General features: G+C 37.1%; 1 protein-coding gene across 2 annotated transcripts in view; it reads left to right on the top strand.

The window, feature by feature from the left end:
* The window catches only part of LOC143185888 (uncharacterized), a 155,201-nt gene extending 141,490 nt beyond the window's left edge, over positions 1 to 13,711 (top strand). The window contains exons 9-11 of one of the 2 annotated variants that reach the window (XM_076389185.1): positions 6,707 to 7,035; positions 8,314 to 11,525; positions 11,606 to 11,781. In XM_076389185.1, coding sequence (XP_076245300.1) covers positions 6,707 to 7,035; positions 8,314 to 11,525; positions 11,606 to 11,645 — 3,581 coding nt within the window. In that variant the 3' untranslated portion in view covers positions 11,646 to 11,781. Of the gene's footprint in view, positions 1 to 6,706; positions 7,036 to 8,313 lie in introns of both variants that reach the window. The other variant, XM_076389184.1, reaches the window with a different exon arrangement.

The following is a 13,711-nucleotide window of genomic DNA, read 5'->3' as shown; positions in this document are numbered from 1 at the left end:
ACACTGTGAATAACATTACTGTTCACATGTAAACAAATTTCCGTTATTTATTCAGGTAGTACGAGTACTTTACCCTTGTTTCCCTTTTTTAACTGTCTTATAATTATAAAATACATGGTGAACTAACCTATATTTGTAGTCTTAAATATAGGAATATTTTAATATTTACATGTACCTGGTTATAACTTGATTTTTAACATAAAATTAGTAACCCAAATTTCGAAATAGTAACCAGAGGTTAGCACACTAATCAAAACAGTTAATATTTTAATTACAAAGGGCAGATTTATCTATAGGGCAGGTGACCATGTAAAATATGATGAACTAATTTCTCAGGAACTAGAATACTTTGACTAACAATAAAATCTTTTTCTTGCAGTTATTAGAATTCATTTATATCTAATCTATTCGCTTAATCACTATGAGGAAAATGGTTATTCGTTATTTTTCTGTTTTAACAGCACAGAATTTTTTTACTCAATGAACTTTTCAATTACGAATATATGTAGATGTCCATCTAGATATAACAAACAGTAAATCCTTCATTGCAAAAATTTTAGAAGCAAACTAGGCTAAAACACTTCGAATGCAAACTAGAAGTAAGTTTACAAATTATTTTCATACGATAACTGTATTTGTGTAAGCAAATATAGACTAATCTTAGTATTATTTTAAGCTTACAATAAGTGTAAGAGATTAGCTGAATTAAGTGAGCGCATAGCATCGCAGGCGTAATTAGTATTATCAAGTTGTAAGTTTTGCAGAAGTTCGTGGCGTAATTTTTCTTTTAATACAGTGCTATTATTCGTAGTTTAGTGTTTGTAGTTTAGAACACGAATGAAATAAACGATTGAAAAAATATTTACAAATAAAGGATATTATTGACTATCAGAGTATCTTTTTTAATAACGCTCCTATGTGTGAGAAATTTATGTATCTTCTTAAATGTCCCGACTTTTCCTTTGCATGTTGATTGTCACATCAAGTTTTCTTGAACACAATTCAGTCGTCATACACATCATTTGTTATTCTTTTTCATAAAATTACACTTAGTTGCTCATTACTCTTGAATCCTTTCTTTGTTCTTCATTCATCGTTTATTTCACAATTCGCATTCTGATGCAAGAAAATTATCGAAAGGGAAAGAGGTGAAAGTTCATATTATAATTCAGATACATATCTTCTTTAGAACAGTATCGAAAGTTCCACACCATTTTTAGTAATCACTCTGCCATTAACTGTGTATAGTGGAGACGTCACAATGCTATTTTAAAGCAAGCATCAGTGACTGATCTAATTTTTGAAACGTAATTAAAAAATTAGGAGTAAGTATTTACTGCAAGCAAGAATCGAAGAGATTTTATTTTTGCTCTTTTTGTAGTACTGTAGAAATTTATCTCCTTTTATAATACTTCTGAAGAAATTAATTTCTGTTTTATGTCATTTATAAAGATATTCTTCTATATTATTATCTTTCTTGCATGAGTTACTCATTAGTAATTTATATTTTGGGTATTGTTAGATCAGCCAGCGCAACTCTTACATTAGTTTCTTATCTGATTTTGCAGAGTTCTGAACAAATTCTGCTTTTATTCAATCTATTTCAAAGTAAAGAGTTAATCATATTAATGCACTTTTTACATATCATTATTTGTTTCATCTTCATTATTTCTTCATCTGCAACATTTTCATTAACTATTTGCGATACCAAATAATTGTTAAATTATTTTAAACAAACAATAACAATTCTTTATCAAAATTTACACCATCCGTCATTTACTGAAATGACACAAATTAGTTGGATAAGTCAGACATTACAAGGCTGGTCCACGTAATTATTTCGTCGTAACTTCTTTCTTAATATGATTAAAAAAAATGTCAGAGGAAGAAGGTGAATAGTAAAGAAACACCATATACTTGGAGGACCACGTTATTTTGTAAGTGGATATTCCTTTCTTATACTTAAATTGAGTTCTCCAATTATTCTACGTAAAACTACATGTATTAGAGTATTGGGGTAAAGCAATAAAAACAATGATTAAGTTCATGAGGTATTTTAAATAAGTATCTGGTAATTGTGCATGAAAAGGGTTAACTTATATCAATGACAGTAAGTAAAAGATTCAAAGACAATGCTCGAGCTCGATAGTTAACTCATACGCTGCCACGACGCGTACGTATATGCAAAAATCAATGTATAGTAGTTACAATTTTTTTCTCCAAATATCTTGAAAACTAAAGCCAACCAGCAGACAGATATATGTATATTGTTTATACATATATATGATTTGAATTGTTTGAATTGTTCAAAATATTGTCCTCTATAAAATATAATTATAAAAATCGCTGAGGTATACCCTTTTCTGCACAATTACCAAATATCTTTTTGTAGAAGATGTTCAAATACTTTATGAAACCATGATAAATATTTCGTACATCGTTTTTCATGGATGTTTGATTTCATAGCGGAAACGTGTATTCCGACACATTTTAAAATTTAGTAGTACTTTTCGATTCGCAAGTCCAAGATTTACAAGAGCTGCAAAAATTGTACGTAATTGTATAAAACGCAGCATTTCACGAACAGTGAAAAAGTAGTTATGAACATTTGGCTAACTTGCTTGCTCGATTTAAATCCCTTTGATTTTTTTCTATTCACGTTCTATAAATTCTGTAGAAAATCCAGAAAAACAAATTAGAATGCAGTGTATAAGAATAACCAGAGGTTACCATAATTCAGTGATGAAAATAATTCAAAGCGTTGTGTAAAATATGTAGAATGTTATGAAAAAGTTTTTGAGCATTTTCTTCGACAAAGATATTCATTTAAAACATTTTGTGAACTATTAATTTTTTTGCCAATTTACTACGATATTTTTGTACATTAAGTAACAAAAGGGTTTGGTTTATATAAAAATATATCCATTTCTATTGAACGAAATAATGCAATTGTTAAATACACATGCATTGTTGCACTTCCCAAAAAGATGTGTTCCTATAAATATAGTACTCCAAAGAGTACAATTCAAAAATTGTTTATCTTCTTTCTAAAATATTTCAGTCTAGTTGAACTGAAAACGGAACTATAACTTGAAACAATTAATTGCACATACCACCCTGTAGGTACAATTAACCATAATTACTATGGATATTGACAATAATAACGAAAAGATCAAATAGTGCAACTGGGTAAAAAACTAAGTTCATACAAACCTAAAAACGTTAAATCCAATATCATCTGCAACACGGCAAAACGTTCGAAAGGTTAACGCCCTGCGCTCCGAAAACTTGCCAACAATAGCGCAAACGCGAACTCTGTCACCCATATGTTCTCGATCTCTCCCGACCTAGCTAATACTAATACACCCAATTGCCTCGTCCACAGAGGGGTTAATACATTCCAACCCTTTACACCAGTATTCACTATACTTCCAACATGCATGCAACCCTCATCCCAAAAACCTCTCTGCGTAACGTGGCCACTCCGAGCCTCTGGAAGACCCACCCTCGCTCAAGAACCTCTAGGTCGATCACTCAATTGCCTGTGACGCCATCATTCGGAGTCGTATTACGCGAAAATTCATGGCACACCGGTTGCTCGCCTTTCAACACTTTCAATTATATCAATGCACATCACTCGCTAGAGTATTAGTTCGGTGTGTAAGCTCACATATTTGTTCAACAGATGATGAGTTGGAAAGTAAGAAGTATTCAATTGTGAATCGATAAGTTGAAGAACAGAACAAGTCCAAAATCAAGTTTTCAAATAACCTTAGAACTATATCTAGATCCCAGAGCCATGTACATTAAATCACACAGACAGAAACTGGATTTAATATACTCTACCTATGGGTTCCAGATATTTCAAATACACAGAATTATACGTTGGGATCAAATACTTACCTTAAAATATGATTTTTGAATTTGTACTGTTCTTCAACTCGCAATTCAGCAGGAGTAGCTTAAAACGAGAAAATACATTCAAGATTCTAAAAAGAAACAACGGCGAAAAAATACTGTATACACGACCAATGCAACTTCCACCCATTGCATGCAATGCAATGATGGCTAACCCACCCAGTGGGTCAAAAGATAACTCTCTTCATTAGCCGAGGCCACAATATTTGAGACATTTTTATACACAGACTTCTATTGACTGCTGAAGACAATTTTAACAAAATACACTGATCTCGAATATGTTAAATGCTCATGGACACGGTTGACAGATACGGCTAGAGAATTTTTGCACTCAGCACACGATGATCTTGAACTGCGCTATTTAAAGGGTTAAAGATGAAATATCCATCGAAATTTCCGTTTTACACGTTCTGCGGCTTGTCAGGGTGAGTCACATTGCGCACGGGGCACCAGGACCAATCGCAGGAGCGGCGTTCCTGTCGGAGATGAGGTGCGACTATCGCTGCACGGTGGTGGTGGATAGGTGGGTGGTGGCGGGGCCAGCGGCGGGGTGGGGTGTTTCGGGGGCTCTAGACTAGATCGATAATGCATCTCTTGGCGGGCGTAGTACCTCTTAGTCAGCGGCGATTGCTCCTGCGGCCAGGTATCCTGCTCGCTTCCTCCTGGAACTTGTGAGTACCGACATCTCCTCCGCGGCTACCACCGGAATCTCCAGAAACAAGTTTCTGTCCGACCCTCTTGCTGTTTCTGCTGACAAATCTTTCTCGTTTCCCCTTCTGCTTTTTTCCTCGCGCGCCTGCCTCGTGTTTCCTTCCTTGCGCGATACAGGAAAGGTGTTGGGATCGAATGCCGAGGTGGAATCGATCGCCATGGTTCTCGCATTTCCGCTCGTCCCTAGAACCTTCCGATTCGGTACCTGACTTGAGATTCGAGGTCTGTTCCCAGCTTTTGACCCCGTTAACCGTTTGTGCTCGCGACTGCTTCGGCTGGAGTGCATAGTAAGTAGAACGTTTTTCCGAGTATTCCTTATTCAGTGAGAGTGGACGTACTAGTGGACGAGACTTTTAGCTTTACTGACAGTAGACACACGACTGCCAAGGGGTCATTGCGTTGAATTTCACCCTTTCTGCTAGCTGCAGGCTTTTTTGGGATTATGTTTTTGACGATAAGTCTAGGAGATATTTTACGTGTTTTTTCCTGTTTCGGGCTTGATAACGCCAGATTTTCTTTTTTGCTTTATACTTGTGGGCTGGGTGTATCACGAATGTGGGGTATCTGGGGTGATTGGAAATCGTGAAATATTCAGTAGGGTTACGAAAGAGGATTCGGAGATCAGTGGAGGGTGAGTGGACTGCGACTGAATGCTCTGCTCGTCTGCTATATTAGTTTTCAGGGGGAGATTCCGCTGTAGGTTAATGTCTGTGAACTTTATCTTTGCCATAAAAATGCAAGTATTTTGTGTTTATAGAGAACATTAGTATAATTTTATTGATGTCTGTGTTGGTAATAGAAGTACAGGTATACAATCTGGTAGGTCATAAGTATGTACAGGTGACGCAACACATTTAGTTACTAGAAATTAATAAGTAGTCTTTGAAATTCTTATCAGTTATTATCAGTTATTATTTATGTTTGTAGCAATAATATATCGTAATTTCATGTTTATAATACTATATTGCACATGGTCATCGATATTTTTTACCTCTTCATCGCTTTATGCTAATCATTGTATCAGAAGCTAAAGCTAAAGCTAAAAACAATGGTTATTAAAAATTGCCAATTGTCTTACAAAATTGTCCAAATTTAATATTAAGTAATTTTTAGTTTATAAAAAAATGTATATTTTTTCTACATTTCTAAACAAATTTTTGCCAAAAATTTGCACTGTTCATTCATTGTCACTATTAATTTGTCGCAATTTAATGGTTACTTTCATACAGTATTAGTTTTATTAATTTATTAAGTCTTAAAGTATCTATTCTCATAAATTAAGGCATTCAATTTCATAGTAAAGTACTTATAACAATTTTAGTGAGCTTTATCTCGAGCATATCATAACTACAGAAGCCTATAACATGTTCAAGTAGCAACAGCAATATCTCAGCTTGTTCTAAAGGAATGATGTGTCAGTCCGTCACATAGGATGAGGGTATTTCAGAGAGGAGATTAGTAATACCAACATGACAGGTGAAGTGGCATAAAGTTATTTATGTGCGCAACTTTTATGTTTCATAAACCCAGTTTTATAATCTCTGGGGGTTTATACATACAAAATTACTAAAAAATGTTTCTCGATGTATAAAGGTAGAGTTATTTCGTGCTGGAGAATTCATATTCGAATTATTAAAACGATAAAAATGATTGACATGATTTAGTTGTGAAAAATGTAGTCGAAACTCGATAATTGGAATCTCTGATTTAGTAATTGGAATTTCTTGTACACAAGCAACATGTAAATTTTATATGAAAACTAAACTAAACATACATCTGGGGATTATTGTAACGAAAGGCAAAGGCAAGAAACGTATCGTCATGTAAAGTAGAATTCTCGTTTCACCAAACTGAATGATTAAACACTCATTTACGGACATTATTCTTTAATTTTCTTACCCTATTACGTAAATCAAATCGTACTGATAAAAATAATTGGCATCTAGTTTTACTTCAAATTTGTTACTTGTAATTACGAAAAATAATTTTTTTTATATCGTTTTGTGTTGAATATTTTCCTTCTGTTTTTGTAAATTTGTACATTTGAAACTAATTTATTATTGTTAATTTGTTACAGAAACTCTTCAGCATGCGTTGATTCCTGAAGCGGATAATGTAGCGGACAGCGAGGACTCCGAGGACGAGTGGAATTATTATCCTGTTGACCCGAATCAGGAGAAAGACTCAACGACACCTGTCGACAAACTGCAAGAGTCAAAAAGCGAGAAAGAAATTGATAGTCCAGAGCCTCCCGCTGAAGATATCGAATCGAAAATCCAGTCCCACGATATAGAGGAGGAAGAGGAGAGCGAAGAGGAGGAGGAGGTGGAGGAGGCGGAGGAGGAGGAGGAGGAAATTAAATGCAAAAGTCCGAAAGAAGAATTGTCTAAGCTTATTGACACAGAGGTGCGTCGTGCTATACAAACTTATCCTGGCTTCTATTAGAACTTTCCCACTTATCATTGTGTGTAGGGTATCAGGTTTGAATTTTAGCTCTAACGATAAGTTAAAGGTAGCAAACAAAATTGCAGGTGTATTTCCATTTCAACTTCTGGTAGGGATAGTGAAAAGAAAGTTTAATAGTTGAATTACAATGTGCATAAAAATTATTTAATTGAAAATGAAGAAACTGTACATACAATTAAGAAATAAGTAAAATTTAATGTCATTTCATCTTTCTAAGACTGACCACATAAATTTACGTTTTCACACAATTATTATTCATCGAACATGTGTTCGTGAATAGTTAACAAAGAAAACATCATATTGTTTATTTTGCTGCTTGGAAGGTACGCAACAATGATATTTAGTATAATACGCAATACTTAATCCATCCGTTTTGTTTTAAGAACAAACTTGAAATTGAATTGGAAGGTAGAAGTATTTGGCGTACGACAAACAAAATACACATTCTATTTTTATTTGAAGGAACCACTAAAACATGTTCAATTATAATGAATTGAAGAAACATCTTACTGAAGTCGAAGACATCCAGGAAGGCTAGTAAAGAACACCTCTCGCGCTTTTCTTTCCTTCACATCGCTACAGAGGATCGCGTGCGCTACGACATATAGATACGCACAATACGTCCGTGAGAAATGCGAGCATTTGGCACATAACTCGTAGCACGCGTGCTCACGAGTGGCAACGCGTAGGGAGGAAAAGCGCGAGAGAGGAGACGTCCTTCACTGGCGTGCCTCCGTTTAGAATGTCTATAGTATTATTTAAATAATTTAGAAACAAATAGTGAATTCTTCTATCACGTTCAAGATTATAAAAAGATATCTAAACTATATTTGAATTAGTTTATTTAGCACCTTATTCGTTTAGAGTGATATCAAGCTAATACACCTTTGGTAGAAATCCATTTTGTATTATTTAATATCATTATATTTATGCATTCTATAATTAATGTTTAATTTAAAATAATAGTAAATGAAGTACAAGTGTTTGAAGATAATTTTATGTAAGTAATTTCTAGCATCGAATATGTCTGTGGAAAGCATTCGGAAGTAGGTCATGTTCTTTTCTTTACTTTTTATTTCTCTGTACTCTTTTCAATTCAGTGTACGAAATATTATTTCTTTTGTATCCTTACGATTGTCGTGATCTTAAACTTTTTTTGAATCTAAACTTACATTAGTCAAATTGAACATTAATCAAAAATAATTTCTTCACGTATAGATTAGCGCAGAGGACAGAGCATTGGAGCCAGAACAGGAGCAGACACTTATCAGTGAAGATCAAGATAAGTCAAAAGACATGGATTTTCAATTGAATCCAGACGCCGCCGAATTCATTCCGGTGTCGCCACAGTTCGCGGGAAATCGAATGAATCTTATCGAAGACTATCCTATTTCCGGATCGCCATTGAAACAAGTTGAACAGATGGATGACATTCAAGTACCCAGCCAAAGTGAATTTGAGGAGGAAATATGTCGGCGACCAAGAGAAGTTGAAACTGAAGAGAAGGGTTACTCAAATGGTGATTCACAGCGTAACGATGAAACAGACTTCACATGCGATCAACAGAAAGGTATTGGGTTGTTTGGTAATTTAGACGATTCTGAAATCTCATCAACTAAAGCTGAATTCGGTGATGAATCGTCAGTTAGCTTCCTGACAGCTCCAGAATCCCATAGAACAGGCATCTCCACGGTAGATGAATCGTTCTCAAGTTCAGAACGTGATTATGATATTGCCAAGGACCCCATGGCTATGTCTTTCACACCCAGTGATTTCGAAGCAGCATTCGATAAAGGTGTTGATCTGAATGCCGTTCACAATCTTAGTGACACTGATTTGGACGACAAGAATGGTAGTATGGATGAAGAAGGATTCACTGCACAGTCTCCAGAACCATGCGCAGAATTGACTACAGAATTGACCACAGAATTGGCCACAGAATTGGCTTCTGAAACTGAACAATTGACACATACGCCAGCTTTCTCTTCTGAATCAGCAGAGCTCGTGAATCTGTCCTCGCAACAAGAAGACAGCGATGAGACCTTCATCGAGCACCCAGACAAACCAAAAACCACCATCGACTTCCTGAACGTACAAACAGATCCTTTCCAACTTGATCAACAAGAAACTGCGAAATCAGACAATTCTCCTTTAACTGAGAATTATTCGGGAGAGTGTGAGTCTGAAAAAGAAGTCATCTCTGTCGAGAACGAACAACCTTTGTCACCCTCTAGTGTCGACATCGATGAAACAAAGCCATTAGATGAAACCAGCGAAGATGCGATGCTTCCCGGATCTGATTTGCAAAAGGAAGTTTCTGCGAAGGAAGTAGATACACCCTCGTCGCTGTCGCCTGTTCCAGATGCGATGGAAAATGACGCAGTGGTTACAACTGAGGACACAGAAGTTCCTCCTGATTCGATTCATTCTTCATTACACCCCGATGCTCCGGAATTCATGCCTGGACAATACAATTTCCACTCATACGCCATGGAAAGTGATGATGTTCAGCAATCCTCTGTTGCGGAAAAAGCGAGCGAAGTTTGTAAGTCTTCTCTCATGGAAACTGTTGACGATGTTTGCAAGCCCTTCTCTCCTATGGAAACTGTTAATGACGTTTGTAAGACCTCTCCTATGGAAACTGTTAATGACGTTTGTAAGATCTCTCCTATAGAAACTGTTAATGACGTTTGTAAATCCCCTCTCATGGAAACCACTGACGATGTTTGTCAGTCCACTCACATCAAAACAACTGATGACGTTTGTCAGTCCACTCACATTGAAACAGCTGATGACGTCTGTCAGTTCTCTTCCATGAAACCCGTTGACGATATTTGTAAGCTTTCTCCCATAGAAACAAAAGACGTTTGTGAATCACCTGCGATTGCATCGGATGAAGTTTGTCAGTCACCTACCCCTGAAGCGAATGATGTTTGTGAGGCTCCTACAATTATGTCAGAGGATGTTTGTAAGTTGAATTCTATGAAAACTAGTGACTTACTTGAACAAAATTTGAACGAGGGTACACAATTAGCTGAAGAAAAAGTTGTCGAACCGATGTCTACACAACCAGCCCAAGACAACTTGCTAGACTTTGACGAACAAGAGGATCAGGAAGTTTGCATGAGAAGCCAGACCGAAGCTGACCCAACTCCACCCCCTACTCCGCAGAAACTGGAAGTCGCAGAGGGTATTGAAGATATTGCTTGTCCTATTAAATCCACTATTCAAGAAACTAGTGAAAAGATTGCTGAGTCAATAGAGGCTTTAGCGAAGTCAGAAATTCTAGAAACAAAAACACATGAAGTGGAAGAATCAATGATTGAAGCGGAAATGAAGTTGTCCGAATCCATGCAAGAATTTACTGGTTTGGAGAGCCAATTGCAACCTACATTAGAGAAAACGCTAGAAGAAACGCCAGTAGTATCGAGTATGGTTCCAGAGCTTCAAGAAGAAGTTCCAAAACAAGAGGAATTGAAAAAGGAAATCATTGAACCAGAGAAACTTTTTGAACCTGCAATCGAGAATGAATGTAAACTGGAGAAGAAGGTCGAAGAAATTATAACGGTAGATAAGGAAGTTCCAACAGTTGAGCCAACTTCTTCAGTAGTCGAAGAAGCTCCACCAAAGATTGATGTGGCTTCTCCAGAAGTTAAAGAACCTGAAGTAGCAACAACAACTGAGACTCCAGGCTTAAAACTTGCCACAACTGCAGCTGCAGTTGTAGCAGCTACTGCAGTTGGTGCCGCTGCAAGCACTGCGCACAACAAACAGAAAACTAAACCCGCTACTAAGTCAACAAAGACCACGGCATCAAAACCTGGGCAGAAATCAACACCAACGTCACCCTCGAAAACTGTGACTTCTACAACGAAAGTGTCAAACACGACAGCGAAAAAACCAAGCACATCCGTAGCAGCTCGTCCAAAGGATCTAGACGCCCCAAAGAAGACTACTGTCTCTAGCCCAACTTCTACTAAAGCGCCAGCTACAAAATCCGCTTCAAAACCAACCACTACGACCACTTCTGCAGCAAAACCTACGACTAGATCAAGTGTCAGCAGCACCACGAAACCGAAACCAACTGCAACCGCTCCAAAAGCAGCTGCTACCGATAAGAAACCCACAACAAACGGCGAGGTGAAACCTCTAAGCAAACCAGCTGCGACCAAGCCTCCAGTCAGCAAGGCTCCATCAACAACAAAGACCTCGCTAGTCAAAACCAGTACTTCTTCCACACGAACGTCCACAGGGACTACGACATTGACGAAACCGAGGCCAACGTCAGCCACCACGACCAGTAAACCTAGCACAACCGCGAAACCAAGCTCCACTACAACCACAACTACAGCCAGACCCAAAACAGCTCCCATAGTTGGAAGCGCAACGAAACCCCGCACCACGACTGCCAAGTCACCTATTATTGATAAGCAAGTGAAAGATACGGCTAATAAACAGATTTCCATGGCACGAACCAACGTTACAACTAAAACGACCCGCATGTCTTCAGGAACTACAACAACCACATCCAAACGCATGTCCGTCACTAAGACTTCTACGACAGCCTCGCCCACCAAGAAGTCCACTGTGACGTCGAAGGTCTCCAGCAAAACTTCAATAGGTGGAAAGACAGCAACCAGCGAAAAAGGAAAAGTTGTGCAAAATGGAGTATCCGAAAAGGTACAGATAAACACGATCATCGACGACATACCAAAAAAAGATCTCTCACCAGTAGTCACTCCGAACGATAACCAGCTGATCATGAGCTCTGATTGAATCCAAAACGAACAGAACATCGGGTTCTATCCTTAGCTTTATGTTGATCCGTACGTCGCGCACCGATTTTAAAACCATTGTTCTTTCTTTGCGAGGAACGAGCCTCTGGAGATATCCGCTAAAAGTAGTTTACTTAGGGAACATATAACGTGAAACACGGAAGGAGTTTTTACCTATTAACTAGCGTAAAGTATATAAAAGATAATATATTATATATATTAATGTGTATATGTACCGATGAAGTAATGATTGTTTATCTGTATCTTGAGAGGAGAGAACGCGAGAGAGTGAAAGGGGGTAGGAGTGAGAGAGTGAACGAGTGAGAGAGAGAGATAGAAAGAGTGTGTGTGCATGACTCTGAAGAAGGAATGACAGAAATACAATATTACTATGGCTTTTTTGACTGCTTCGGTCGTGTTGGGAAAGAAAACAAAGCTGATATTATACTGGAAAATGGGAGATTACAAGAGAAGAAATTGCGGAATGGAGCTATCGGTTGTTTCATTTGTAAATAAGTCGAACGCGTTTCCAAGCGGTCTCTGAGATTACCGGAGGAAGATGTCCACGTGGTGCTGTAACCGGCCTGTATAAACGACAGACGCAGACAAAAACGAACACAAGAAGAAAAGCAGGCCCAACGAAGTCGCTAAGATGAAGATTCGAGATCCGATGGGAGTGTAACGCGTCTCGCTTGACCGTGTGAACTCGGTTTCTTAACATATTCTTAATGTAAAACACGAAGCTGGACGGTCTTTTTATATTTTTTAATTTTATATGTGCATTATACTTGATAATGGATTAATCGACGTACTTTTTACGGAGGAGAACTTATCTTACACATCATACTCACACACGAAACAATTATACATATGATACGCGTCCTACACACACGAAGGAGACACCCATACACATTTTATCACACTGCAGAACGACAAGTACCATATATTTATTTTTTTCTCTTTTGTTTGTTCCTATTTCGAAGTTGATTATGCGAGAAAATATTATATGCTCGTCATCAACAATTAATACCATTTCTTATGTATGCTCTTATCCATTTATGTGTACAGCACTTTTATGAGTTAATGTGATACATCTTATATATTATTAAAATAAAATTCGAACAAACACGAAAACGAAGGAACGATTTGTGTGTACACGCGAGAATCGTTGGATCGAAGAACCAATATGAAAGAGAGCGAGAGAGAGAGAACGAGAGAGATTGAGAGAAAGGGAGAGAAAGAGAGAGAGAGAGAAAGCGAAATAAGAGAAACGAGTTTTATAACGAGGACTCGTTCATTTCATGATCGAAGATACTGAAGGAAGAATTGTATCCTGTAGAAGGAATTGTTTTTAACCCTCCCCCTCCCCCACAATAGGACCATTTCTTTATCAATTTTAAAAACGCGACTGAATATACACTCTACGAAAAACAGGTATTCGAATCATCTACTGCCACTAATCGATACGAATAAAGATGCAAAGAATGTTTTAAATCATTTGTAATAGAATCACAGAGTGTTTTTGTCTGCCAAAGAATTTCTCACGGCTGAAGAATATCCACTTTTATGTTTTATTCCCCTGTTTCGTCGTTTTTTAATGCGCAAAAGCTTCAATCCTTTCTTCCAGTTTTTTTGTTAATACGTATATATAAGAATACGTGTTTTATTAAATGATTCAGTAAAAAAAAACGTATTTTTAACATTTTTCTTGTTATGTTCTATTTCTTGAGTAACGCGGAATTTGTTTAAGCATGAAACTAAATTATACATTTATCGCGCTATTGAGTTTTGCTTGTCAAAATAAAAAAAAAATACAGTATGAGGTAAAGGATGTTCCATTT

Source organism: Calliopsis andreniformis, chromosome 12 (genome assembly GCF_051401765.1).
Source record: "Calliopsis andreniformis isolate RMS-2024a chromosome 12, iyCalAndr_principal, whole genome shotgun sequence".
NCBI classification, from domain to species: Eukaryota; Metazoa; Arthropoda; class Insecta; order Hymenoptera; family Andrenidae; genus Calliopsis; species Calliopsis andreniformis.
This window is presented reverse-complemented; position numbering and strand designations above follow the sequence as displayed.